This window comes from Tachyglossus aculeatus, chromosome X3, assembly GCF_015852505.1.
Source record: "Tachyglossus aculeatus isolate mTacAcu1 chromosome X3, mTacAcu1.pri, whole genome shotgun sequence".
Lineage (NCBI taxonomy): Eukaryota > Metazoa > Chordata > Mammalia > Monotremata > Tachyglossidae > Tachyglossus > Tachyglossus aculeatus.
Window position 1 is genome coordinate 31,207,581 of NC_052099.1, and position 27,825 is coordinate 31,235,405.

Below are 27,825 nucleotides of genomic sequence, written 5' to 3' on the forward strand. Positions count from 1 at the left end.
ATGGGGCACATTCAAGGCAAGATCGAAAACAAAACAAAACAACAAAAACTTAAGATCACTTTGGTTTCTGAACAGTGCAAAAATGTTCTGCTCTGTTTAGAATCAATCAATCAATCACACTTATTGACCACTTATTGTGTGCAGAGCACTGTACTAAGCATTTGGGAGAATAAGGAAAAACAGTTGGTAGACACTTTTTTTTAATGGTATTTGTTAAGCACTAGAGAAGCAGCGTGGCTCAGTGGAAAGAGCACGGGCTTTGGAGTCAGAGGTCATGGGTTCAAATCCCAGCTCTGCCAATTGTCAGCTGTGTGGGGCAAGTTACTTCACTTCTCTGGGCCTCAGTTACCTCATCTGTAAAATGGGAATTAAGACTGTGAGCCCCCCGCGGGACAACCTGATCACCTTGTAACCTCCCTAGCGCTTAGAACAGTGCTTTGCACGTAGTAAGCGCTTAATAAATGCCATTATTATTATTATTATGTGCCAGGAACTGTTCTGGGGTGAATAAAAGCAAATCAGTTCAGACACCATGTTCCACATGAGGCTCACGGTCTTAATCCCAGTTTTAAAGACGAGGTAACAGACACAGAGAAGTAAAGTGAAGCACTTCACAGACTTTTCAAGGTTCTAGACTCTTCTTGTCTTCTTTCCTTAGGAATTAGAGCTCTGAATGTCACAGAACAGGGACACCCATTTTTTAAATCCCTGGAGCTGATAGGATACTGCACCTGGTATTCATTTGGAGAGGGCTGCAAGTTGAATTAATAAGGCCAGCAAACTTACATCAGGCACGCATCTGCCAAGTTCAAGTCTGCAAGGAACTGTATACGACCATCTTCCTTATTTTTAAAGGGTCAGGTTTTCTCCACGGATGTCAGGCAGGTGCCCCAACTGTGAAAGGGCTCCATTTCTCTTCTTGCTTCTTACTTTTTCCCCCTCTACCTCGCTCTCCCACCTCTCTGAAGGGAGAGAGTCCTACTGACAAGGGATTTCTCCCTGGCCACAAGGAATGGGATCCTTCAAACATACACCACTTGAAGGGAAACAACATTAATCTTTCCCCATCAAGCAGTGTATTTTCAGAAATACAGTGTTTCCCAACTGAGAGACTATGAGAAAAAGGAGGAAAATGGCATGTGTCTCTTTGAAAGGGGCAAAAGTGTGCTATAAGTAAGGTAATCAGGGGGAGGCTGTGCAATAATGCCAAACAGGGATTTGTTTGCCACCCAGCTGATGCTCAAAGAATTCAGCCTTTTGTCCAAGTGCTCCTCTAATGCCAACCTACTCATTGTACCTCGATCTTGTTTACCTATAATAATAATAATGGCATTTATTAAGTGCTTACTATGTGCAAAGCACCGTTCTAAGCGCTGGGGAGGTTATGAGATGATCAGGTTGTCCCGCGGGGGGCTCACAGTCTTAATCCCCATTTACAGATGAGGTAACTGAGGCCCAGAGAAGTTAAGTGACTTGTCCAAAGTCACACAGCTGACAATTGGTGGAGCTGGGATTTGAACCCATGACTTCTGTCTGACTCCAAAGCCCGGGCTCTTTCCACTGAGCCACGCTGCTTCACGCTGCTCTATCTCACCCCCAATCTCTCACCTATGTCCTGCCTCTGGCCTGGACCGCCCTCCCTCTTCATATCTGACAGGACAATGACTCTCCCCACCTTCAAAGCCTTACTAAAGGCACATCTCCTCCAAGAGGCCTTCCCTGACTAAGCCCTCATTTCCTTTTCTCCCACTCCCTTCTGCATCACCCTGACTGGCTCCCTTTATTCACAACTCCCCCCGCCCCCCTCCCCAGCCCCACAGCACTTATGTCCGTCATTTGTTTATTTATATTAATGTCTGTCTTCCCATCTAGACTGTAAGCTCGTTGTGGGCAGGGAATGTGTCTGTTATATTGTTGGAGAGAAAGAAAGCAGGCACCACTCCAGGTTCTGAGGCTTTCAAGCGCTTAGTACAGTGCTCTGCACACAGTGGGTGCTCAAAAAATTCTTCTTCATCGGCCTCCAGGAGGAAGAGACATAGGTGTGCCGTTGATTAGAGGCACGAGTTTGCTCCACAGGTCTGGGGAAAACAAAGAGAAGCAGCGTGGCCTAATGGGTAGAGCCCAGGAGTCAGAAGGACCCGGTTTCTAATCCCAGCTCCTCCACTGGTCTGCTGTGTGACCTTAGGAAAGTCATTTAGCCTCTCTGGGCCTCAGTTAACTCAGCCTTAAAATGAGGATTAAGACTGTGAGCCCCGTGAGGGACAGGGACTGCACCCAACCTGATAACCTAGTATCTATCCCAGTGCTTAGAATAGAGACATACTTAACAACAAATACCGTCATCCTGATCAACTTGTATCTATCCCGGCACCAAAACCAGTGCCTGGTGGCATATAATAATAATAATGGCATTTATTAAGCACTTACTATGTGCAAAGCACTGTTCAGGTTACAAGGTGATCAGGTTGTCCCACGGGGGGCTCACAGTCTTAATCCTCATTTTACAGATGAGGTAAATGGCACAGAGAAGTGAAGTGACTTGCCCAAAGTCACACAGCTGGCAATTGGTGGGGCTGGGATTTGAACCCATGACCTCTGACTCCAAAACCCAGGCTCTTTCCACTGAGCCATGCTGCTTCTCTATATTGTAAGCTCCTAACAAGTACCGTGGCAGTTATTATTATTATCATCACTAAAGAGCACAGGTGCCACCCCGGCTCCCAGGGCTTACTTGGTGCTGAGGTCGTCCCCGGGCGGCTCTCGGCTGAGGACGAAGCTGGGGGCCAGCGGGGTGCAGGGGCTGGCCGGAGCCGAGGCCGGGCTCTTCACGTTCTGGACCGAGTGTCTCCGGCTCCTCCGGCGCTCCAAGCCCCGGCGCTCATTGGAGCCGAGGCTGGCCCGGCGCCGGTCCTTCCACCCGCTTGGGGGTGGCTCCGCACCCTCGTCGCCATCCTCGTGCCGCAAGGTCGCCTGAAAGCAGGGGTCAAAGCTCAGTCCTCGGTCCATCGCTTCTCCAGGGGCCCGGGGCGTCTAATAGGTTGCCCCCTCAAACAGGGTCCCTAGTGGCTAGAGCCCGGGCCTCAGAGTCAGAAGGATCTGGTTACTAAACAGCTCAGCCACTTGCCTGCTGGGTGTGAGCCTATTGTTGTGTAGGGACTGTCTCTATATGTTGCCAACTTGTACTTCCCAAGCGCTTAGTACAGTGCTCTGCACACAGTAAGCACTCAATAAATACAATTGACTGATTGATTGATTAACCTCGGTCAAGTCACTTCACTTCTCTGGGCCTCATCTGTAAAATGGGGATGAGATCTTTTTTTAAAATTATTACTATTATGGTATTTGCTAAACGCTTACTGTGTGCCCAGCATTCATTCATATTTATTGAGTGCTTACTGTGTGCAGAGCACTGTACTGAGCGCTTGGGAAGTACAAGTCAGTGACATATAGAGACAGTCCCTACCCCAATAATGGGCTCACAGTCTAGAAGGGGTTCACAGTCTGTTCTAAGCGCTGGAGTAGATATGAGGTAATCAGGTTGTCCCACTGGGGGCTCACAGTCTTAATCCCCGTTTTACAGATGAGGTCACTGAGGCACAGAGAAGTTAAGTGGCTTGCTCAAACTCACACAGCTGACAAGTGGCAGAGCCGGGATTAGAACCCATGACCTCCCAAGCCTGTGCTCTTTCCACTAAGCCACGCTGCTTCTAGATAACCAGAGCTGAACAGGACTTTATAAGTAATAATAATAATTAATGTTGGTATTTGTTAAGCGCTTACTATGTGCTGTTCTAAGCGCTGGGGTAGATACAATGTAATCGGGTTGTCCCATGTGGGGCTCACAGACTTCATCATCATCAATCATATTTATTGAGTGCTTACTATGTGCAGAGCACTGTACTAAGCGCTTGGGAAGTACAAATTGGCAACATATAGAGACAGTCCCTACCCAACAGTGGGCTCACAGTCTAAAAGACTTAATCCCCATTTTACAGATGAGGCACAGAGAAGTTAAGTGACTTGCCCAAAGTCACCCAGCTGACAAGTGGTGAAGCTGGAATTAGAACCCACAACCTCAGACTCCCAAGCCCAGGCTCTTTCCACTAAGACTCAAATGTGATGATGGGAACTGCGTCTGGCCTGATTATCTTGATTATCTGGAGAAGCAGGGTAACCAAGTGGAAAGACCACAGGCCTAGGAGTCAGAGGCCCTGGGTTCTAATTGCAGCTCTGTCACTTGTCAGCTGGGTGACCTTGGGAAATCACTTAATGGCTCTCAGCCTCAGTTCTCTCATCTGCAAAATGGGGATTCAACGCCTGTTCTCCCTCCTACTTAGCCCCATGTGGACCTGATCATCTTGACTCTACCCCAGAGCTAAGTACAGTGCTTGACACATAGCAAGCCCTTAAGACAGACCACAACTATAATCACCTTGAATCTACCCTGGCCTTTAGTGCAGTGCTTCGCACATAGGAAGGCCTTAACGAGTTTCAAAATCATTATCGATTATTTGAAGACCAATTTGGAATTACGCGTCACAAAGGAATTCTAGTGCCAGAAAAACACCGCTCCTCACCAGGCCAAAATGAAATGCTTTTGTGGAGTAAGCGCACAATCGTGGACATTTGGAATCTCGTGCTCACAATGACATCTAAAGCGGGAGCTACCGTATGGGTTTCTTCCTCAAATAGATAACCAACCTTCACCCTGGTTACAAGCCCCCTCCCTTTTCCCCTGACACGCTGCCTTTGAAGTTCGTGCAAGCTGTAAGATGCATAAAGCAGGGCATGCTAAATTACCTCGTACAAGTTAAATTGCTCGACTAAGTCCAAGTCTGTTCCTCTCTTGGTTAAGTGTCTCTGCGAAATAGCTTCAATGCCCAACTCCTCCAGGCAGTCCACCACGTCGTAGAAGGCATCTTGATCCAGCAGGCCTGACAGCGTCTGACAGAGATGAAGAAAAGACACCAGGGTTTCAAGGACTTCCATGATTTTTGCAAGCTGTCACGGCCACAGCTCTGATCGACCCTGGGTCAAAGTGACAGCGGTAATGGAGCACGAGCCATTTCCTTTGATTAAAACGATTGGCTTGAGAAGGGCGGAGCCTCAATTAAATTTTAGGCAAGATCTTGTTTAGATCAGCATGAAGTGGAGCGTCTTTTGGGCTACTAAGCACAGAGGATGGAGATATACAGGAGAATTCAGAGCCAAAACAGAGTGAGATCAAAAGCAGAAACTCCTTGCGGCTTCTCAGCTCAACAGCGGTTACTCTCAGTCCTGAATCAATCTGCAAAACTCTTCTGTGGTGGAGACCAACTGAGCTAAATGGAAGTCTTCAAATCTGATTTTTTTCCAGCCTTTTTCAGGTTTTGCTTTTTAAGACTTATACCAGGATGCCTTTAAGTGGGATTGAGGATACATAACAGGAGAGCTACCTACATTTGACAAAAAAAAAATAATCAAAATGAAGTAACTAAGGCTCTGAGCCCTCTGTGGGATGAGGACTGTGTCCAATCTGGTTATCTGAGTGCTACCCCAGCGCACAGTACAATGCCTGGCACCTAATAAGCGCTTAACAAATACTATTAAAATAATAATATACAAGCATTAAGAGATCCTACAAAGTAGGCTTAATAATAATAATTATGGTATTGTTGAATGCTTACTAAGCGCCAGGCACTGTATTAAGCGCTAGGGTATATACAAGCAAATCAGGTTGGACACAGTCCCCGTCCCACGTGGGGCTCACAGACTTGATCCCCATTTTACAGATGAGGTAAATGAGGCTTAGAGAAGTGAAGTGACATCCCAAGGTCACAAAGCAAACAAGGCCACACAAACACAAACTTACAGACACTTCAAATGAGAACACGAAGGGCAACTATTATCTATTTGCATCTCCACTCAAGAAGGATATTTAGATGACATCCTCACCAACATCATGAATTTAGATTAATTTTAGCCCTTTGGATTTTTGGATTCTTGGGCATTCCATTAACCGGAGCAGAGAGAGATAAGGTCTGCTGATTGTTCTAATTGATCGGGTAGTTTGGATTTCCATTCCCATTTTCCAACACTCTTCAACTCCCCTGGGTTGCATAATCCAGATCACTGATAAAGGTAGTCAGTAATACAGGTTCAAGGATTCTCTTTGATATATCCCAGGAGAAATTAAAAAAAAAACACACCTAATTTTGTCTCATATGGGACAGAATCCTGTCTGAATGAAGTCCCAATCAAATGCATTCGATGCTGCCCTCATGTTTTCCTTCAGTTCATCTTGAGGTCAACAATGAAGTTTTCCTTTTCCCTTCTATCCCACCCTTGCTATTTTTTATCTGCTGTGTGACCTTGGGCAAGTCACTTCACTTCTCTGGGCCTCAGTTCCCTCATCTGTAAAATGGGCACTAAGACTGTGGGACAGAGACTGTGTCCAACCTGATTAACTCATTCATTCATTCGATCGTATTTATTGAGTGCTTACTGTGTGCAGAGCACCGTACTACGCGCTTCGTATTTTAGCTGAGAACAGTGCCTGGCACATAGTAAGTGCTTAACAAATGCCATAAAAAAATCCCTGTAAATTTTCCAAGGGAAATAATAACTGTCCATGTTCAGAAAAGCAGCATGGCTCAGTGGAAAGAGTACGGGCTTTAGAGTCAGAGGTCATGGGTTCAAATCCCGGATCCACCAATTGTCAAATGTGTGACTTTGGGCAAGTCACTTCACTTCTCTGTGCCTCAGTTACCTCATCTGTAAAATGGGGATTAAAACTGTGAGCCCTCCATTGGACAACCTGATCTCCTTGTAACCTCCCCAGCGCTTAGAACAGTGCTTTGCACATAGTAAGCGCTTAACAAATACCATCATCATCATGTGGACAGGGACTGTGTCCAACCTGATTGGTTTGTCTCTATCCTACTGCATAGCATAGTGCCGAGTACATCATAAGCACTCAACAAATGCCATTTAAAAAAAGAATCGGCCTTGCCCATAATGCCTCTCACACATAGCACGGCTGGTGCCCGGTACATGATGTACTTGGTAAATTTGGATTTTTACACTCTATTAGAAAGTAAAAAGAGTTAAAATTGACTCAGGGAGAATGGCGTCACTCTTTACACTATCATAAGAGCCAACAGATTGGTCATTTGGCAAGCAAATACTGGGTGAAAAAATGTCACGGTCAACCTGAACTGTCTATGGGTGTATGCACGTGTGATATCCATGGGATTGTCTGTTCCATTTGTATGAGGATGTGTGCTTTTCTGTGTTTGGATTTGGGTTGGTTTTAAGGTTGGAGAGGGTGTATTTGTATATCTATGTGTTCATGCCTGTGTAATCTAAGAAGTTTACACGGCTTGACTGATTTTTAAATTCTGAAGGGGTGCGAGGGGTTGGTGGGAAAAGGGGTTGGGATCCTTGCTGTGTGTGGGATCGAGAGTGGTGTGGTGGGGGTAATGCTGAGTATTTTCTCAGGGCTGGCTCTCATTTTTATTTTGGTGTTTGTGGCTCCTACTTTTTCCTACTTGGGGCTAATCTGGGACCAAATTGTCTTTCTGGGGATGGGGGTGGTGCAAGATGATAATTATTTAATAATGATGTAATAACCATACTATTAATAATCGTAGTAGTGTCATTGGTGCATGCCCGGACACATCGAGATCACCACATAGCCTTGTTCATTTCAAAACAGCCACATCTGTTTTCAAGGCACTTCCTTCCCCCACTTAAGGCACGATGGAGACATACTAGACTCAAGGTTGAAACTGAAAGTACGGAAGGCAATAATAAACCAAAGACCCTAGGCTCCGACTTGAGTCGCAGTTTACCCAGATGAGGACAAAGACCCTAGAGAATCGAACATTCTTCCGAGCACCAAATGTGGATTAGATTGCTCGGGGTATGTTTTCTTTTCAACTTTAACGAGAGTCACATGCGTGAACCTCTGAGAGGAAGCTTTACTGCTTAGGTCTGCTTGCCATGAAAAAATCTCTAGTCCCCGGTGCCCCTAACAGGGAGAGGAGATTTGGAGAAACACCTGCATGCTTATCTCTGGGAGGAGTTCCTCAAACCATCAAGAAAGGGTGTAGAATCTACCAGAAACCCAAAGAAAATGGACACCTTGATTTCTCCCAGGCAGATCACTGGGACCAAGTTTAAAAACATCCTTCAGTGAATACAATGGGCTTAACAGATCTGCAGGTTACAAAGGGGCTTAAGTCACGGAGCAGAGCAATTCATAAATTTCAAAATACTCTCAGGTCCAAACTCTGCAGGTGGCCTGGTTCTATAAAGGATCTGTGTTTCTCTTCTGATGATTAGTTTGGTGACTTTGGATTTGAAATCCCTGTTCTAAGTATTTTCCCAACTCCTGCGCTTTTATTTTTCTTTGTTCTTCAGGGCTGCGGGTGGACATTTTCTGATGTGTTAGGTTTCTGTACGGGAGAAACTGCTTTTTAATAAAATCTATCATTTCTGGGAGGAGGGGACGGATCTGGCCTGGATCCCTTTTGATGGTATGCCAGCTGAAACGGGTTGTTGGTTTAATGGGTGGGGGTCTGCCTTCAGCTCCTCCAAGGAAGGGCATTTGGAGTTGGAGTGGAGCTAGACTCCTCGTTGTTGAGAAAATCTCTATCTGGTCTTCCAGGAGGTCCGCTTGTCCTAACAGATAGAACACGGTCCTGGAAGTCAGAAGGCCCTGGGTTCTAATCCTGGATCCACCATATGTCTGGTGGGTGACCTTGGGCAAGTCACTTTACTTCTCTGTGACCCATTTCCCTCATCTGTAAAAAATGGGGATTAATACTGTGAGCCCAGTGCGGGACAGGGACTGTGTCCAACCCAATTACCTTGTATCTACCCCAAGCATTCAGTACAGTGCCTGGTACATAGTAACAGCTTAAATACCACGATTATTATTCTTATTATTAGGTCCAGGCAGGATAGCTGGTCTGAAATCTTTCTGAAGGTAACCCAACGACCAGTTAGTTTCTCTTCCCTCATTTGATCCTCTCCCATTCTACCAAGGGCACTGCAGGGGAGGTAAGGTACTTCCAGAGATGGAGTGTGCAGTGTAAAGAATCATTCAATCATATTCATTGAGCAGTTACTGTGCGCAGAGCACTATACTAAGTGCTTGGGAGAGACCACATAACAGAGTTGATAGACATGTTTCCTGCCCTCAAGGAGCATAATAATAATATTAACAATAAGCTCTTCCTCTAGTCTGTAAGCTCGCTGTGGGCAGCAGATGTGCCCGTTCATTGTTGTAGTGTCCTTTCATCATCATCATCATCATCAATCATATTTATTGAGCGCTTACTATGTGCAGAGCACTGTACTAAGCGCTTGGGTAGTACAAATTGGCAACATATAGAGACAGTCCTTACCCAACAGTGGGCTCACAGTCTAAAAGGGGGAGACAGAGAACAAAACCAAACATACTAACAAAAGCGCTCTCCCAAGTGCTCTCCCAAGCGCTTAGTAATAATAATAATAATGATGGTATTTGTTAAGCGCTTACTATGTGCAAAGCACTGTTCTAAGCTCTGGGGCGATACAATGTGATCAGGTTGTCCCACGAGGGGCTCACAGTCTTAATCCCCATTTTACAGATGAGGCAATTGAGGCCCAGAGAAGTTAAGTGACTTGCCCAGAGTCACACAGCTGACAATTGGCGGAGCCGGGATTTGAACCCATGACCTCTGACTCCAAAGCCCGTGCTATAGTGCTCTGCACACAGTAAGTGCTCAATTAATACAACTGAATGAACTGTGGTATTGTTATGCATTTACTAGGTGCCAAGCACTGCACTAGATGCTGAAGTAGAAACAAATCAGTCAAGTCCCACACGGGGCTCCCGGTAGAAGTGAGAGAGAGAACAGGCACTGAATCCCGATTTTGCAGATGAGGAAACTGAGATCCAGAGAAGTTAAGGACTTGCCCAAGATCACACAGCAGGCAAGTGCGGGGAGCTGGGGTTAGAATTTAGGTCCTCTGACTCAGGCCCTGGATCTTTCCGCCAGACCATGCTGCTTTTCTAGCTTACAGTCTAGAGAGGGAGACAGATATTAATATAAATTAATCATAGTACATCAGTACTAAGGTGCTGAGGGTGGTATGAATAAAGGGTAAAAATCCAAGTGCAAGGGTGATGTAAGAGGGAATAGGGAAAATGAGGGCTTAGTTGGGGAAGTTTTTGAGGATTCCACATACGCACCCATGTGTACAAACATCTGGATTTTCAGATTCCCCCCCGCACCTTGTAATCGATAAAACTGCATCCCTTTGGCAAGGACAAAAAGGCTTTGATGGAGGAAATAGTTGGCACAATCAAAAATGGCATAAAATCCAACGAGAGAAGCAGTGGAGCCTAGTGGATAGAGCCCGGGCTTGGGAATCAGAAATACCTGGGTTCTAATCCCGGCTCCGCCACTTGTCAGCTGGGGGACCTCGGGCAAGGAAGAGGGTGCTGAGTGGGAAGGGGGGTGCTGGGAGACTGATTTCTGAGATTCTGATGACACAAGAGTTCCAATCGGTCCAGTCGGTTTGGAAAAATCCCAACCCCTTGGCCACAAACCATCAAGACCCATGCCACCTTAAACGCAGTCACATCAGACAGAGCATTTCAGCATCAGAGGTTGTAAGCAAGTCTCTTTGACTACAGCGGAGGGGTCAAAAGGCAAACTGCAAAATGACACCCTCAAGGAGATTCTGATGGCACAGGAGTTCCAGCTCCATCTCTGCTCTGCAAAGCCCTCAATTAACACCCGAAGTGCTACATGGTATACAAAGTGTAGATTATAAAAAGTCAACGATAGCAAGTCACAATCCCTACCAGGGAAACTTTATAATCTTTTGGTTTGAAGTTTGAAGTTTTGGTCCCCCATAAGGCCTTATTAGTATATAAACAAATTTCCCCATCCTTAGGTTCACATATAATGATAACTGAATTCAGTTACTCTGTGTGCTGTGCACACAATAAGCGCTCAATAAATACAAGTGAATGAATGAATTCAGTGGAATGCCATCTTTAGGAACTATAAAATCCTTTTCAAGCATCATCTAATCAGGTAGTATTAGAAATAACCCCATGAATATTCAGTTTGAGAGGGAATATGCCATCAATCAGTTGCCTTTACTGAGCACTTACTGTGTGCAGAGCACCAAAGTAAGCGCTTGGGAGTACAGTACAACATAGTAGATGTGTTCCCTGCCCATAATAATAATAATGATGGTATTTGTTAAGCGCTTACTATGTGCAAAGCACTGTTCTAAGCGCTGGGGAGGTTACAAGATGATCAGGTTGCCCCACGGGGGGCACACAGTTTTAATCCCCATTTTACGGATGAGGTAACAGGCACAGAGAAGTAGTGAGCTTACCGTCTAGAAGGGAATGAAGGGCAGGTGAAATAGAAAAAATCAGGGGTATTCATTAAGTGCTTACTCTGTGCAGAGCACTGCAATAAGCACTTGGGAGCAGTCAATGGAGTAAGCAGATATGACCCCTGCACATCAGTGAACTTCCATCCTGTGCAGAAACCAACCTTATTCACCAATGTCATTGCATACACCAGCAGTTCTGTGTCAACACCATCCTTCTCCTCTAGGATCTCCATGATATTGGACCATGGTTTGGCACCTGGGAAAAAGACAGAAAACTTCAGAAGGTCCAGTCGGTTTGGAAAAATCCTAACCCCTTGGCCACAACCCATCAAGACCCATGCCATCTTAAACACAGTCACAACAGACAGCATTTCAGCATCAGCGGTTGTAAGCAAGTCTCTTTGACTACAGCGGAGGGGTCAAAAGGCAAACTGCGAAATGACACCCTCAAGGAAGTCACCAAATTGATATCTGCCCAGAGTCTGGTGTGTTCTGGGTTTCACATATTCACATCTTTTATCTCCTCCACCTTAGAACTTGAGAATGACTACGCCAGGTTTGTGAGTCTACTCCTGCCTTTGTAGTCTGTCTGACTCACGGTGGACTTCTTCTCATAGTAGCTCCAGTAATTATCAGTTACTGAGCATTCCCTGGATGCAATTCATTGGACTAAGCTCTTTGAAAGTACGGAACAAAGGATGCACACCCTGTCCACAAGGAGTTTAAAATCTAATGGGGGAGATGGACAAAACATTAAGTGTGTTAACCTTAGTAATGATAATAATAATTATGGTATTTCTTAAGTACTTTGAGCCAGGCACTGTAGTAATAATAAGAATGATGATGGTATTTGTTAAGCGCTTACTATGTGCTGAGCATTGTTCTAAGTGCTGGGGTAGATACAAGGTAATCAGGCTGTCCCACGGGGGGGACTCACAGTTTTAATCCCCATTTTCCAGATGAGGTAACTGAGGCACAGAAAAATTAAGCGGCTTGCCCAAGGTCACACAGCAGACAAGTGGAGGAGCCGGAATTGGAACCCACGTCCTCTGACTCCCAAGCCCGGGCTCTTTCCACTAAGACACGCTGCTTCTGCTAAACACTGGTGTGGATACAAGCAAATCGGGTTGGACACAGTCCCAGTCCCACATAGGGCTCACAGATGAGGTTTTACAGATGAGGTAAGTGAGGCACAGAGAAGTGACTTGCCTAAGATCAGAGAGCAGACAAATCAGGGAGCCGGGATTAGGGCCCATGGCCGCCTTACTCCCAGGCCTGTGCTCTAGCCACTAGGCTAGTGGTCTTTCTTGGAAAAGGTAAGGAGGGCCAGATGAAACCCATTCCTCCCAGCCCTGGCAAACCCTCTCCAAGACCCCTCAGCTATCTCCATGAGGGTGGAAACATCAGGCAAACATTCAATAAGAGAAAACTGCTGTGCAGAGATTACCCTACATCTGAGCACCACTCCCAGATTTGGCACTTCCGGAAACGTGACTTCTCTCATTCAGCCCATCTTTCCCTTTTCTTGGAACCTGTGTTACAGCAGGAGGACAGAATTCGGAGGACCCTGGCTGTTTCCATGGCAACAAACAATGATTTCTCAAATCCTCAAGAGTAACTACCATGGTGGGAAAGGGAGGGGAGGTGTCCTTTCCCAAATAGCCAAAAATCGGAAAGGATACCCAGGTTAGCGGAAAACACTGGTCTTCTGCAAATTTCTGGTCTAACTCCGGATACATCTTATTTCCAGTTTTCTTTACAGCGAAATTCCTCCCTCAAGCAAAAATGGTATTTAAGTGGGGAGATGTTCTTTGAAAGTAAATCTTTACCCAAGACAACAATGTGAGATCTGGGCAGGTGGGAGAATTAGCTCCACCTTCTACAAGAATATTTTACCTTCTGCTGCCTCTGAAATTAGTACAGCCAGGCCAAACTGGGCAAGGTCTTCCCAAAAGGCCTTTTTGGTTTGTTAGGCGCTTACTATGCGCCAGACTCTGTACTAAGTCCTGGGGTAGAGACAAGATAACAAGGTTGGAACCAGTCCACGTCCCACATAATGCTCACAGTCTTCATCCCCATTTTACAGATGAAGAAACTGAGGCCCAGAGGAGTGAAGTGACTTGCCCAAGACCACCCAGCAGACCCATGGTGGATCCGGGATTAGAACCCAAGTCCTTCTGCCTCCCAAAGCCTGTGCTCTATCCACTAGACCACTCTACCTCTCAGCCTTCGTCTGAAACCCACAGCAGCTGGATTTAAAAACATTTCAAATCCCAAACAAGTGCCACACCAAGTGACCTGCAAACTGGATGATCAGTCAGTCAATAGTATTTATTGAGCACTTAGCTCTGTACAGAACGCCATCCTAAGTGCTTGGGAGAGTAAAGTAGAATTAGTAGATGCGATCCGTGCTCTCGAGGAGTTTACAATCTAAACACTACTCTGCCTAGACTAAATTAAATTACAAGTCGGAAGAAGAAACAGAGTTTAAAGATATGTTCATGGGTGGTACGGAGGAAAGTAGGGGCGAGGACCTAGGTGATTTGGAGGTGAAGATTCACGTGCATAGGTGAAACCAAAGTGTTCAAGCAAGTGGGAGGGGGGAAAAAGGGAGATGAGAGATTAAACTGGGAAGGCTCCTGGGAGGAGATGTGATTTCAGAAGAACTTTGATGACGGAGAGAACGGTGGTCCGTCAGATGTGAAGTGGGAGGCACTTCCAAGTAGTAGGGAAGACGTGAGCAAGAGATTGATAGTGAGAAAGGTTTAGGTTAAAAGTAGGTTTCCAAAAAAGACTCAACCCTCTATGTCTCCTCATTCCTGCCCCTGCCTCCCTGACGCTTTCAGATAGCAGTTACAATAGTCAATCAATCGATCACTGGTATTTATTGAGCACTTACTGTATGCAGAGCACTGGACTAAGCGCTTGGGAGAGTAGAGTAAAACAGATTTAGCAGACACGTTCCCTGCCCATAACGAGGACGGAAGCTCGTTGTGGGCAGGGATCACGTCTACCGACTAGACTCTACACTCTAAGCTTGTTGTGTGGGCAGGGAATGTTTCCTCGGACCGTGTCATCCGATTCCGCTCCCGGAGCTCTGAGCTTTGGTGCGCAGATGGGCAGCCCACGGGCGCCAAAACCACAGGCGCGATCGCCTGGACGGACAGCTGAATGATTAGCTTTTTTTCTGTTAATCATGTGTGGTACACATGTTCAGAAATTATGTCATAGCTCATCGCCTTGCGCTGGAATGAAAAATAGGACTTCTTCAAAAGCAGTGCTGAACTTAATTAGGCAGGCCCTAGTTTTACAACAAAACTTCCCCAGTAATTCATGCCGCCTGCTCTGGGGCCGATACTCCAAGTTTTTCCTATCGCTGAGAAGGCTGGAAAAGCTAGGAGATTCCAAAATAAAGTCCCACTGCCTGCCCCCAGCCTGGGGAAGAGGAAATTGTGACACTCTAGTGACCGAGGAGGACAAAGCGGGGCTGTAAAACAGTAGCTCTTATGGTCTTTTGATTGTGTACATTCCCTAGTATTCTCTGCCCCTACTCCTCAGTGTGTTCACGGGTGAGTCAGTGTGTGTGTGTGTGTGTGTTTAATGGTATTTGTTAAGTACTTACTACGTGTCAAGCGCTGTTGTAAGTGCTGGGTTTTATACAGGTTAATAAAGTTGGACACAAGTAAGGGGGACAACAAGTACTGAATCCCCATTTTTACAGTTGAGGAAACTGAGGCACAGAGAAATTGACCGACTTACCCAAGGTCACGCAGCAAGCAATTGGCAGAGCTATGAACAGAACCCGGGGAAGGGTTAAGGGAAGCAGCACAGAGTACTGGATAGAACTTGGGCCTGGGGGTTGGAAGGTCATGGGTTCTAATCCCAGCTCCTCCACTTGTCTGCTATGTGGCCTTGGACTAGTCACTTCACCTCTCTGGGCCTCAGTTACCTCATCTGAGACTGTGAGCCCCACGTGGGACAGGGACTGTGGCCAACCCGGTTTGCATGTATCCATCCCAGTGCTTAGTACAATGCCGGGCACATAGAAAGTGCTTAAATACCACAACTCCTGGACTCATGCTCTTTCCGCTAGGCCACACGGCTTCTCTGTGTGCAATCCCGTGCGTATCTCCTTTTTCTCTTCCCTTTAAAAACCGTGCTTTCTGGTCAACCGAGAGATGATGTTTCCATGGAAATGTATCAAAAATATTTTAATCCCCAAGGCAGCAGCAGTAAAGATCACAAGGGAGCAAGGTAACTCCAGTACTTCTGCTGTGAGAAGCAGTGTGGCCTAAGAGAAAGAGCACGGGCTTGGGAGTCAGAGGACCTGGGTTCGAATCCCAGCTCCACAACTTGTCTGCTGTGTGACCTTGGGTAAATCACTTAACTCATCCGTGTCTCAGTTACTTCATCTGTAAAATGGGGATTACGATTCTGAGTCCCATGTGGGACAGGGACTGTGTCCAACCCGATTACGTTTGTCTGTCCCAACACTTACTACAGTGCCTGGCACACAGTAAGCGCTCAAGGAATACCATAAAAGAATAGCCAGGTCTCCCAGCCCTCTTGCTGCCACAAATCTCGATTTCAGAATTTTTACGCTTTAATTCTATGCTTCCTCCGAAATGAAGGCTGAAGCGATTCCCCAGGAGGAAACGAGGGATGCTACGACCCATGGATGGTGGTTGTTTTTTCACTAGGGGCTCACCACCATGTGAGCAGCTGGTGATTTGAACCCCTCTGAGAATCTACATAAGTTTGGCGTGTTGAGGAAATACTACAAATGGCTGTAAAAATAAATCACAGCTCTCACACTGACATGTGCAGGACAACTACAGTTCGTCTGCACAGTAGAGCAAAGTTTACGAGCTGTAATTCAAAACAGAAAACCCACCTCACGTTGAATGGTTTAAAGTATTCCTTTGCATATCGCCCCATTTCAGGGATTTATTGCCGTTTGCATCTTTTCAACACACTGCTCCAGAAAACGGAAAGGCACAGGCAAGTAACTTTCTCGCTTTTGCGCCTATATACCCTCACTTGCTTTTTCTCTGCCGTCACTTTCCACCCGACTCCTAATCCCCCATATTTGCTTCATTTCAACCGTACTGAGCTGCTCGGAGAAGTTCCGAAACAGTGAAGGATCATTCTGCAAGGTGCCGTTTTGTCTTAATCTCCCTTTTGCCCCTGACCACAATAACCATCAGTGGTCTCCAAACTGTCCTGAGGCGAGGAACATTTCAAATCAACATAGCATGTCTTTGACCGCTCTGGGCGGTCTGTGGAAAAGAAAAAAAGCAGTCTTTGCTCTGCTCTTGTTGACTGTTAGCCTCCCCTGAGCAGCCCTCAAGGAGAGTCCGAGCTGCTTTGTCCGCGCTTCCTGATGGTTTCCGTGGTTCAGGCTCAGGCTTTGCACTAAGTAGAAAACCAGGATTAGCCCGGGATCCTTTGTTTGTCTGCACTCCCTAGTGCTACAACCGGTTGAGGAGTGTTGCTAAGGGTGTGCAGAGATGTTGCTGGGATGTACAGAGGTGATGCTTTGGGGGTGCAGTGGCATTGCTAAGGGTTGTAGCGGTGTTGCTAGAGGGTAGAGTGGCGTTGCTATGAGATGCATCACCCGAAAATCCTAAGCCTTGTGGCACTCGGGAACCCAGGCACGCCGGGGCATTGAAGCATCCGGGGTGGAGGGGCAGACCAGAAGATAGACGTGGTTCTCCTGACCTGCCCCCAATGCACCCCACTTTTCCTCATCCCCTCAGGAATGAGGAACCATTCTAGCCAGATCCCCACCTGAAAGTCTGAGCCAGGGCCCAGGACGCTGAAATGGCACCCGGCCAGAGTTGGTGCCCGAGGGCATGGATAGGGCAGCTCTTGGAGAAGCGGCATGGTGTAGTTGAGAGAACACGGTCCTGGGAGTCAAATGGTCATGGGTTCTAATCCTGGCCCCTCCACTTGTCCGCCTTGTGACCTTGGGCAAGTCACTTCACTTCTCTGTGTCTCAGTTACCTCATCTGCAAAATGGGGATGGAGACTGGGGGCCCCACTTGAGACAGGGATTAGGCCCAACTTGATTTGCTTGTATCTACTCTAGCACTTAATACGGTGCCTGGCATATAGTAAGCACTTAACAAATACCATCATTGTTATATTATTATTGTTGCTTGTACCCGGAAGCAGGCCTGGGGCATACTACTGTCCTTTTGTGTGGCCCCAGCTGACCCTATGCAGGGGGAAAATCCAGATCAACACCTGCAAATTTCTTATTCAAAGAATTTTCCTTGAGCCACAATGCTAAATGGGCACCCAGAATAACGCTTTTCCTATGGCTAGATGTTACTGCAACATCAACAATAACCACACATTATTCATATTTAATTGGTCCAAAGATAAGAAAGAAGATTCACTGTCGTTTTTGCTCACTGTGGGCAGGGAATGTGTCCACTTATTGTTGTATTATACTCTCCCAAGTGCTCAGTACAGTGCTCCGCACTCAGTAAGCACTCAATAAGTACAACAATGACTGAATGAATTCTCTGGCCTAGGGGAAAGAGCTCAGAATGGGGAGTCAGAGGGCCTGATTCCTAATCCCAGCTCTGCCACTTGTCTGTTCTGTGATCCTGGGCAAGTCACTTACTTTTTCTGGGCCCCGGCTTCCTCATCAGTAAAATGAAGATTATAGCCTACTCCCTTCGATTTAGTCTGCGGGGCAGTGACTCAGTCCAACCTGATTATCTTGCATCTACCTCAGTGCTTAGTGCAGTGCTTGGCACACACAGTAAACACTTAACAAGTACCACAATTATTATGCTCTGCAATGGCTGCATTTTACGGCATTCTGCATCCCAGAACCTCAAACTCTTCCTCCCAAATAAATTCCTAGGGTTTCCCAGGGCACACACAATCTAGGGTCAGCTGAAAGCGCATCGCAAACTCCACGGCTTTTGTGCTTTAATTTTTTTTTTTTTTGCATCCAGCTATCTCCAGCAATGATCCACCTAAAATTCAGTTTTAAAAGCTATATCCTGAGGATCTACTTGGTTTACTCTCATATCAAACCTAGAATACATCCCAAGCTCCCTCTAAACTCGCTGTGGGCAGGGAACGTGTCCGTAATACTGTCATATCCAACCCTCCCAAGCGCTTAATATAGTGTTCTGCACATAGTAATCTCCCCATCGTCCCCCTCTCCATCCCCCCCTTACCTCCTTCCCTTCCCCACAGCACCTGTATATATGTATATATGTTTGTACATATTTATTACTCTATTTATTTTACTTGTACATATCTATTCTACTTATTTTATTTTGTTAATATGTTTGGTTTTGTTCTCCGTCTCCCCCTTCTAGACTGTGAGCCCACTGTTGGGTAGGGACTGTCTCTATATGTTGCCAACTTGTACTTCCCAAGCGCTTAGTACAGTGCTCTGCACACAGTAAGCACTCAATAAATATGATTGATTGATTGATTGATGATTAATAAATCCGGCTGTCCGCCACTGGCCTTCTCCGGTCCGTCAACGCTTGAAAAGCACGTTGCCTCGGAGAGAAAAGTTGAGCCTCCCAGGAGCGACTCACCTCTCTTGGCGTCGACCGAGGTGATGGCCTGAGTTAAGAGCGGGGCGTTGGATTCGCTGTACTCCACGAACACCAGGAGCAGCTTCAGGGCCGTCTTCACCACCAAGCGGAACTGGGGAGAGAGAAAACCCAACTCAACACGGTGGCAGCTGCAGGACCCGGCCCCAGACCCTCGCGGGGGAGACCCGGGTAGTGGTCATATCTATTCTATTTATTTTATTACATATCTATTCTATTTATTTTATACATATCTATTCTATTTATTTTATTTTGTTAGTATGTTTGGTTTTGTTCTCTGTCTCCCCCTTTTAGACTGCGAGCCCACTGCTGAGTAGGGACTGTCTCTATATGTTGCCAACTTGGACTTCCCAAGCGCTTAGTACAGTGCTCTGCACACAGTAAGTGCTCAGTAAATACGATTGATGATGATGATGGTGGCTCTAACCCAGGAACCATCTGAACGACAGAGGGGCACTGCCAGTTGGCCCAGGCGGTTCGGTGCCAGAGCAGCTCACCACAAGCCCGCGGCACGCTGAAACCCAGGCTGACGACTCAACTGGGGCGATGTCTCGCTTAGTCAGAGACCGTGGCCCACAAAGATTCCCAAAGGAACATCATCCTCCTTCACTTCCCACAACACACGTCCATTCTCCTACTTCAGACCTGGGATTTTTTTTTTTTTAACATGGCATTTGTTAAGTGCTTATGATATACCAAGCGCTGATCGAAACACTGGGATAGATACAAGATCATCAGGTTGGACACGGTCCCTGTTCCACAGGACTCACGGTCTTAATCCCCATTTTACAGGTGACGAACTGAGGCTCAGAGAAGCGAAGTGACTTGCCCAAGGTCACACAGCTGACAAGTGGAAGAGCCCGGATTAGAAGCCGGGTTCTTCCGGCTCCCAGGCCTGGGCTCTATCCACTAATAATAACAATAATAATTTTGGTATTTGTTAAGCGCTTACTACGTGCCAAGCACTGTTCTAAGTGCTGGGGAAGATCCTAGGTAATCAGGCTGTCCCGCATGGGGCTCACTGTCTTAATCCCCATTTTCCAGATGAGGTGACTGAGGCACAGAGAAGTCAAGTGACTTACCCAAAGTCACACAGCTGATAAGTGGTGAAGCCGGAATTAGAACCCATGACCTCTGACTCCCGAGCCCGTGCTCTTTTGACTGAACCAAGCTAGGCCATGCTGTGATCCTCTGGCATACCGTATTCAAAATACGGTATGTCTCCCCTTTCTAGGCTGTAAAATGGTTATGGGCAGGGAATGTACCTGCTAGTTCTTTTGCATTATACTCTCCTGAGTGCTTAGTACAGTGCTCTGCATATAGTAAGCACACAATAAATACGACTGATTGACTGATGTGGGGTAAGGCCAGACCTATGATCCACAGTGCCTTTTTTTCAGCGACGACCTGCAGGAAGCAGAAGTGAAACAGTGCCAAGTATGCAACAGTCTTGAAATCTTTTTTTTTTTTAATGGTATTTGTTAAGTGCTTAGCACGTGCCAGGCACTGTACTAAGCCCTGAGGTTGACACAAAATATTCAGCTTGAACCCCAGTCCATATCCTTTATGGGTCTCCAGCCTTAATACCCATTTTACAGTTGAGGAAAATCAGACACGGAGATTTTAAGTGGCTTGCCCAAGGCCACACAGCAGACAAGTAGCGGAGCTAGGATTAGAACCCAGTACCTTCGGACTCCCAGGACCTTGCTCTTTCCACTAGGCCAGACTGAATCTGCATTAAATCAATCAATGGCATTTATCGAGCCCTTACTCTGCGCAGGGTATGGGAGAGTACAATACCATTAGCAGACAATCTCTGCTCTCAAAATACCATCTCTTTGATGGTATTGACACTTTACTTGTTTTGTTTTGTTGTCTGTCTCCCTTTTCTAGACTGTGAGCCCATTGTTGGGTAGGGACTATCTCTACCTGTTGCCGAATTGTACTTTCCAAGAGCTTAGTACAGTGCTCTGCACACAGTAAGCGTTCAATAAATACGACTGAATGAATGAATGAATGAATGAAAGAGCTTACATTGTGCGGGCAGAGACAGATGCTAAAATAAATTACAAGTAGGAGGAAGCATAAGAGATTAAATATATGTACATGAGCGATTAATCAACAGCATTTATTGACCAATTACTGTGGGCAGAACACTGTACTGAGCACTTGGGAGTGTACAAAAGAGTCGGTAGACATATTCCCTGTCCACGAGGCGCTTACAATCTAGAGGGGGAGACTGGCATTCATATCATCATCAATGGTATTTATTTCTCCCCCTTCTAGACTGTGACCTCGTTGTCGGGTAGGGACCATCTCTATATGTTGCCGACTTGTTCTTCACAAGCGCTTAGTACAGTGCTCTGCACACAGTAAGTGCTCAATACAATTGAATGAATGAATTATCAGCACTTACTATGTGCCGAGCACTGTACTGAGCGCTTGATGGAGTGGTGGGGGCAAGTACCAAAGCCCTTAAGGGGTGAGGAATCAAGGGCATAGAGGAGGAAGCGGGGGAGAAACAGAACAGAGATGAGGGATTAGTCAAGAAAGATTTCTGGGAGGAGATGTGATTTTAATATGGTTTCGAAAATGGAGGGAGTGGTTTGCCAGATGTGATTGTTCAGAAATGCTGAAAATGGAAAGATTTTGTCCTCTCCTTGTGTTATAAACCCCATGCTGTGTTGGAATATGTGTGATCTGCTTTGGAAAAAATGAAGGAGATGGACCTTCAACTGGTCCTCAAGTCAGTAGCCTAATTACCCCTGATGTACTCACTGCTTTTATGGATTAAAGTGACTCTTCTTTTGGGGTGCCTCAGAACTAGTGATGGACTCCCAGTGAAGATGGGGACCCACAAAACCTGCTTAAACAACTGTGGGAAGAGGCCCATTTTTCACTGTGTCCCTTTGATCTCTCGTTCCTTCATTTATTTATATTAACGTCTGTCTTCCCCCTCTAGACTGTAAGCTTGCCGTGGGCAGGGAATGTGTCTATTATACTAGGCACTCTCCTAAGTGCTTAGTATAGTACACACAGTAAGTGCTCAATAAATACAATTGACTGACTTTGACAATAAGGTCTCTGAGAACACAATAACCGTCAATAAATACCACTGATCAACCGACTCTTTCTATTTTCTACCTTTAGAGAAAAGTGACTTTGAGCCAGAATTAGCACTGACCCGTCTTCAAATGAAAGAAATTAAATAATAATAGTAATAATAATAATGGTGGCATTTGTTAAGCGCTGACTATGTGCAAAGCACTGTTCTAAGTGGTGGGGGGATACAAGGTGATCAGGTTGTCCCACGTGGGGCTCACAGTCTTAATCCCCATTTTACAGATGATGTAATTGAGGCTCAGAGAAGTGACTTGCCCAAGGTCACACAGCAGACATGTGGCAGAGCCGGGATTCGAACCCATGATCTCTGACTCCCAAGCCCGGGCTCTTTCCACTGAGCCACACTACTTCTCTTAAAAGCTGTCTTGGGTTTCAGCAGAGTTCTCCAGCTTCTCTCTCCCCCTTCTAGGGCCCATCTCACCCATGTTATTCCATTTACAAGTTCAACAGCAAATAATAATAATAAGAAGAAGAATAATTGGCATTTGTTAGGTGCTTACTATGTGCAAAGCACTGTTCTAAGCGCTAGGGAGGATACAGGGTGATCAGAGAATACTGAGAAGCAGCGTGGCCGGTGGATACAGCACAGGCCTGGGAGTTAAAGGGACCTGCATTCTACTCCTGGCTCCGTCACTTGTCTTCTGTGTGACCTTGGGCAAACCACTTGATTTCTTCGTGCCTCAGTTACCTCACCTGTGAAACGGGGATTAAAGCTGCGAGCCTCCTGTGGGACACGGACCGTGTCCAACGTGATTTGCTTGTATCGACCCCAGTGCCTGGCCTACAGTAAGTGCTTAATAAATACCATAAAAAAAATCTCCAGTGGGCAGATGGAGAATAGAACCGTGGAAGCAGCGTGGCTCAGTGGAAAGAGCCCGGGCTTTGGAGTCAGAGGTCGTGGGTTCAAATCCCAGCTCCACCACTTGTCAGCTGTGTGACGTTGGGTAAGTCACTTCACTTCTCTGGGCCTCAGTTCCCTCATCTGTAAAATGGGGATGAAGATTGTGAGCCCCTTGTGGGACAACCTGATTACCTTATACCTATACCCAGCGCTTAGAACAGTGCTTTGCACATAGTAAGCGCTTAACAAATACCAACATTATTATTATTGTCAAGGAAAGACAAAGCGACAGCTGGGGACAGTACCTCTAGGTCCACTGAGGCCGCTCAGAATCCCATTTCCCAGAGTTACCTTCGCCATCGGCCTGAATGGTCGATGACTGGGGAAACGATAACAAGCTAGGCTTAAGCGCTTAGTACAGTGCTCTGCACACAGTAAGCGCTCAATGAATACGATTGAATGAATGAATGAAGCTAGGATCCATTTTGAACTTTAACAGGCCTCTGTCATCCCTTGTTCTCAAAAGCTTTTACAAACATCAGAGAACCCATGGGTTATCATTAAGCGTTTCAATAGCTGTGAATGTTTTCCAACAACCTCAAAAGCATGAGTTGTTCTTCAATAAACCAGTACAAAGTGCAATTCTGTCCTTTTCATCCCCTCCCTGGTCTTTCCCCGATGTGAATGCATAATTTCCTGTCCAGTCTGGTTTTGCCTGAATGGAGAGGAAAATCTGGGAGGTGGGGAGGGAATTGTACTTTCCAAGCGCTTAGTACAGTGCTCTGCATGGAGTAAGTGTTCAATAAATGCGATTGAATGAGTGTCTATCCTCTTTTGGTTTGGGAGGGAGAATAGGAAAGAACCTCCTCAAGAAGAGAGTGAGATAATTGGGCTGATAATCTCCCTTTAAAGAATAGGAGCCAATATGACAGCCAGGGCCCATCCCAGTTCAGAGGGATGATTCTGACCAGGGCTGGAAGCAGCAGCGATACGAGAAGCAACTTAACCTAGAGGAGAGAGGCTGGGCCTAGGGAGCAGAAGGACCTGGGTTCAAATCCCAGCTCTGCCCCTTGTCTGCTGTGTGACCTCGGGCAAGTCACTTCACTCCTCTGGGCCTCAGTTACCTCTTCTGTAAAATGGGGATTGAGACGATGAGCCCCATGTGGGACGGGGCTGCGTCCGACCTGATACGGTTGTATCCACCCCAGCGCCAGGCACACAGTAAGCACTTCACAAATACCATAATTACGAGTCATCTCAAAAGCCCACTCCTGTACCTCTCTCTCTCGTGGTCCCGCCAAACGTCTGTCTGAAACCCAGGACCTTGACCAAAGTTGAGGTGAGAATGGAGCCCCAAAGACGAGTTTGGCTTCCAAAGTTGGCAGGTGGCAGAAGGGCCGGTGCTATTTTCCATTGCTCTAAATTACACTCCATTACTCTTTCATTCATTGAAGGGTAGGGGGTCATAAAAATCCCAGGTTCTTTGGGAAATACCTGAAGCTAACTGTTCCTGAAAGCGCACTTATTTAGGAGTCTGGAATCTTTCATATCCTACCTAGTCTGACCTACCACAGCTAAAGAATCTGCTCAACCTGACAAGAGCAACTGGGCCATATGTGTGCCCTCAGAAATGTAGCCGCATTCCTTGCCCTGCTTCTGCTCGATTCTTGGCGGGGAGAAAAAGGGCAAAAAGAGGTGTCTAGGCACATTCTCTACCACATCCTCCACCTCACATGATGCTGTGATACCACTGATTGCTCCGATTGTTAAAATACCACATTAAAATGTTATTATTAAAGTACAATGGATTGATCAGACAGACAGCTCCCTGTTTACGGGTTTGGCTCCTTTTTACTTTGTTATTCTGTATCTTAAGCTCCTAGTACCGAGCACCGAACCAAGTGAATGCTCCATGAATGCTGCTGCTGCTCTTTACCACTATAATCATCCAGAAAAAGCTGCCTTCCGTGGGCCTGCTCATGATAGACGGCGGAATGAATCAGCCCCTCAAGTAGACCTCTGGGTTGGGGGGCACCACGACCTATCAAGAAAGGAGCAGCTCTCTAGGAGCAAAAGCTTCGTAAGGAACGAAGGACGAGAAAGAATACAGAAAACAGCAAACATTAAGCATGACAACTCGCCGAGGGACAATCTTTTGTTTGTCCCCAGGACTGTGGGTTCCATACGGATTTTTAAAGGGAGACTCATGCACACACATATTTCTCTGTCTCTTTCTCTCCCTCCCGCCCTCCCTCTCCATAACCCAGGTGAACTGCACCATCACTGGTCTGTCAATCGTATTTGCTGATCGTTAACTGTGTGCAGAGCACTGTACTAAGTGCTACATCTAAATCTACACAGAACGCCCACGTCCTTGTGCTGTGACACATTTTAGGAGATTGTTAGGACTGAATTCAGGGAAGTTCTGGCCGAGGGTAAAAAATACACTCATCCTGAAAACTGTGAGGAGCCCACAGTCTTGGCGGTTTCTTACCTTGGACCCAATGAGTGTGTACAGCCACTGAATGGTTTCATTATGATTTATGACTCCGTTCATTCCGTCGACATACAGCATAATCTGGCCCAAAGCTACACAAGGAGACAATGAGACATTTAGGTCGCTGGTTAAAAGAGTTGTGCTTTGGGGTTGTTACCAATCCGTAGTTTTCACATCAACCAGATACTTTTCGACGCACAAAGGCTTGTAAGTAGTGCTGTGGGAAAATGACTTCGTGCAAAGACGTGGCAGAAAGGGGAGGAGGAAGTCGAGGAATGGAGTCTCACCACTCCAGTTGGTTCCTAGTTTCGTTTAAAGTCCGAACCGAAGCACTGCAGACCAGCAAAACACCCAATCCACTGTGACGTCTTTGGGGACCAATGTCCTCCACTTCTTCTCTCCTGCTCAGATGCCTGATCTAGACCTGGCCTAGCCTTTGGGATGAGGAAGTGGTCAGCCCTGAGATGTCCTTGGGAATGTTGGCTCTTTCTTGGTCCAGAAGATAATAATAATAATAATTGTGGTATCTGTTAAGTGCTTACTATGTGCCAGGCACTGTACTAAACGCCGGTATTGATACAAGATAATTGAGTTGGACACAGTCCATAGCCCACATGCGGCTCACAGTCTTAATTTTCATTTTACAGATGAGGGATCTTAGGCTCAGAGAAGTGGCTTCCCAGGGTCACACAGAAGACGAGTGGCAGAGCAGGGATTAGAATCGAGGTTCTTCTGACTCATAGACTCATTCATTCATTCATTCATTCAATCGTATTTAATGAGCGCTTACTGTGTGCAGAGCACTGTACTAAGCACTTGAGAAGTACAAGTTGGCAACATATAGAGACAGTCCCTACCCAGCAATGGGCTCACAGTCTAGAAGGGGGGAGACAGACAACAAAACATGTGGATAGGTGTCAAGTCATCAGAATAAATAGAATTAAAGCTAAATGCACATCATTAACAAAATAAATAGAATAGTAAATATGTACAGGTAAAATAAATAGAGTAATAAATCTGTACAAACATATATACAGGTGCTGTGGGGAGGGGAAGGAGGTAGGACGAGGGGGGATGGGGAGGAGGAGAGGAAAAAGGGGGCTCAGTCTGGGCTCTATCCACTAAGCCTCGAGGATCTCTGAAGGTGGGTGAGTTTCTGAGCCACCCCAAGCAATCAGCTCTACCGTAGGTGGGAGAGGATTCAGCCATGACCTCCAGGAACAAAGATAGCCTGACCAGCCTCCCAGAACTGGGCATCTTTGCTGGTCCACTGACATCAGCCTTGGTGTTTCTATCGATCCATCAGTGGTATTTACTAAGTGCTTACTTTCAGACTAGATTAGTGAGACCTTGGGCAAACCACTTCACTTTTCTGTGCCTCAGGTACCTCATCTGGAAAAAGGTGATTAAGACTGTGAGCCCCATGCAGGATATGGGCTGTGGCCAACCTGATTATCATGTTTTTATCCCAATGCTAGCACAGTGCCCTGCACATAGTAAGTGATTAACAAATCCCATATATATATATATATATATATATATATATATATATATATATATATATAAAAGTGAGCCAAGGTCCAAAAGAACCCACCATTAGATTTGGGATTTAGAATAGAAACTTAAAGATTTTCCTCTGCTCTGAATGCTTACATCTTCCCAAATGGGAAGAAGTCAAAGCTACTGTGTGACGCTAAATTCTTCCAAACATTATATTTTAAAGTTTTGGGGTTTTTTCTGGTGGAAAAGTACTAGTAGAGAAGGGCAGTGGTGAAAAAATATCTCCAAGGCGGGAGGGGGGTGCAAAGGGGAAGGGGAAGAAGTCTCATCCAGCCAGTGGGTCTCCCTTTCTAGACTGTAAGCTCCTTGTGGGCAGCCAACGTGTCCACCAACTCTATTATATTGACTGACTGACTGATTTCTGACATACATTTTCTAGGGTGGCTCTGCTAGAGGTCAGACCAAGCAGGTGATTGAATCAATCAACTGATCGTATTTATTGAGTTCCTACTACATGCAGAGCACTGTCCTAAGTACTTTCAAGAGTACAATCCAACAGAATTAGCAGACATATTCCCTGCCCACAACAAGCTTAGAGTCTAAAGATGTGTTTCTCTTGACCCTGCTTGGCTGAGACTATGAGCCACATTTGAGACAAAGACTGCATCCAGTTCGATTTTCCTCCACCTTGGCACTTAGCACAGTGCTTGGCATCTAGTACGTGCTTAATAGGCACCACCATTTTTACTGTTATAATTGGGACAGATTCTTGGAAAGCATCTAATAAATCCAGTGCTTAGAACAGTGCTTTGCACATAGTAAGCGCTTAATAAATGCCATTATTCATTCATTCATTCATCTAGCATTCCCAGCTCCTCAGCCAT

The 27,825-nt window shown here is 46.1% G+C and overlaps 1 protein-coding gene across 1 annotated transcript in view; it reads right to left on the reverse strand.

Moving 5' to 3' along the window:
• FHOD3 (formin homology 2 domain containing 3) overlaps positions 1–27,825 on the reverse strand; it is a 335,498-nt gene that overhangs the window by 107,568 nt on the left and 200,105 nt on the right. The window contains 5 exon segments of the mRNA XM_038770188.1: positions 2,732–2,970; positions 4,801–4,944; positions 11,550–11,644; positions 18,963–19,074; positions 25,439–25,533. Of these exon segments, the coding sequence (XP_038626116.1) occupies positions 2,732–2,970; positions 4,801–4,944; positions 11,550–11,644; positions 18,963–19,074; positions 25,439–25,533 (685 nt within the window).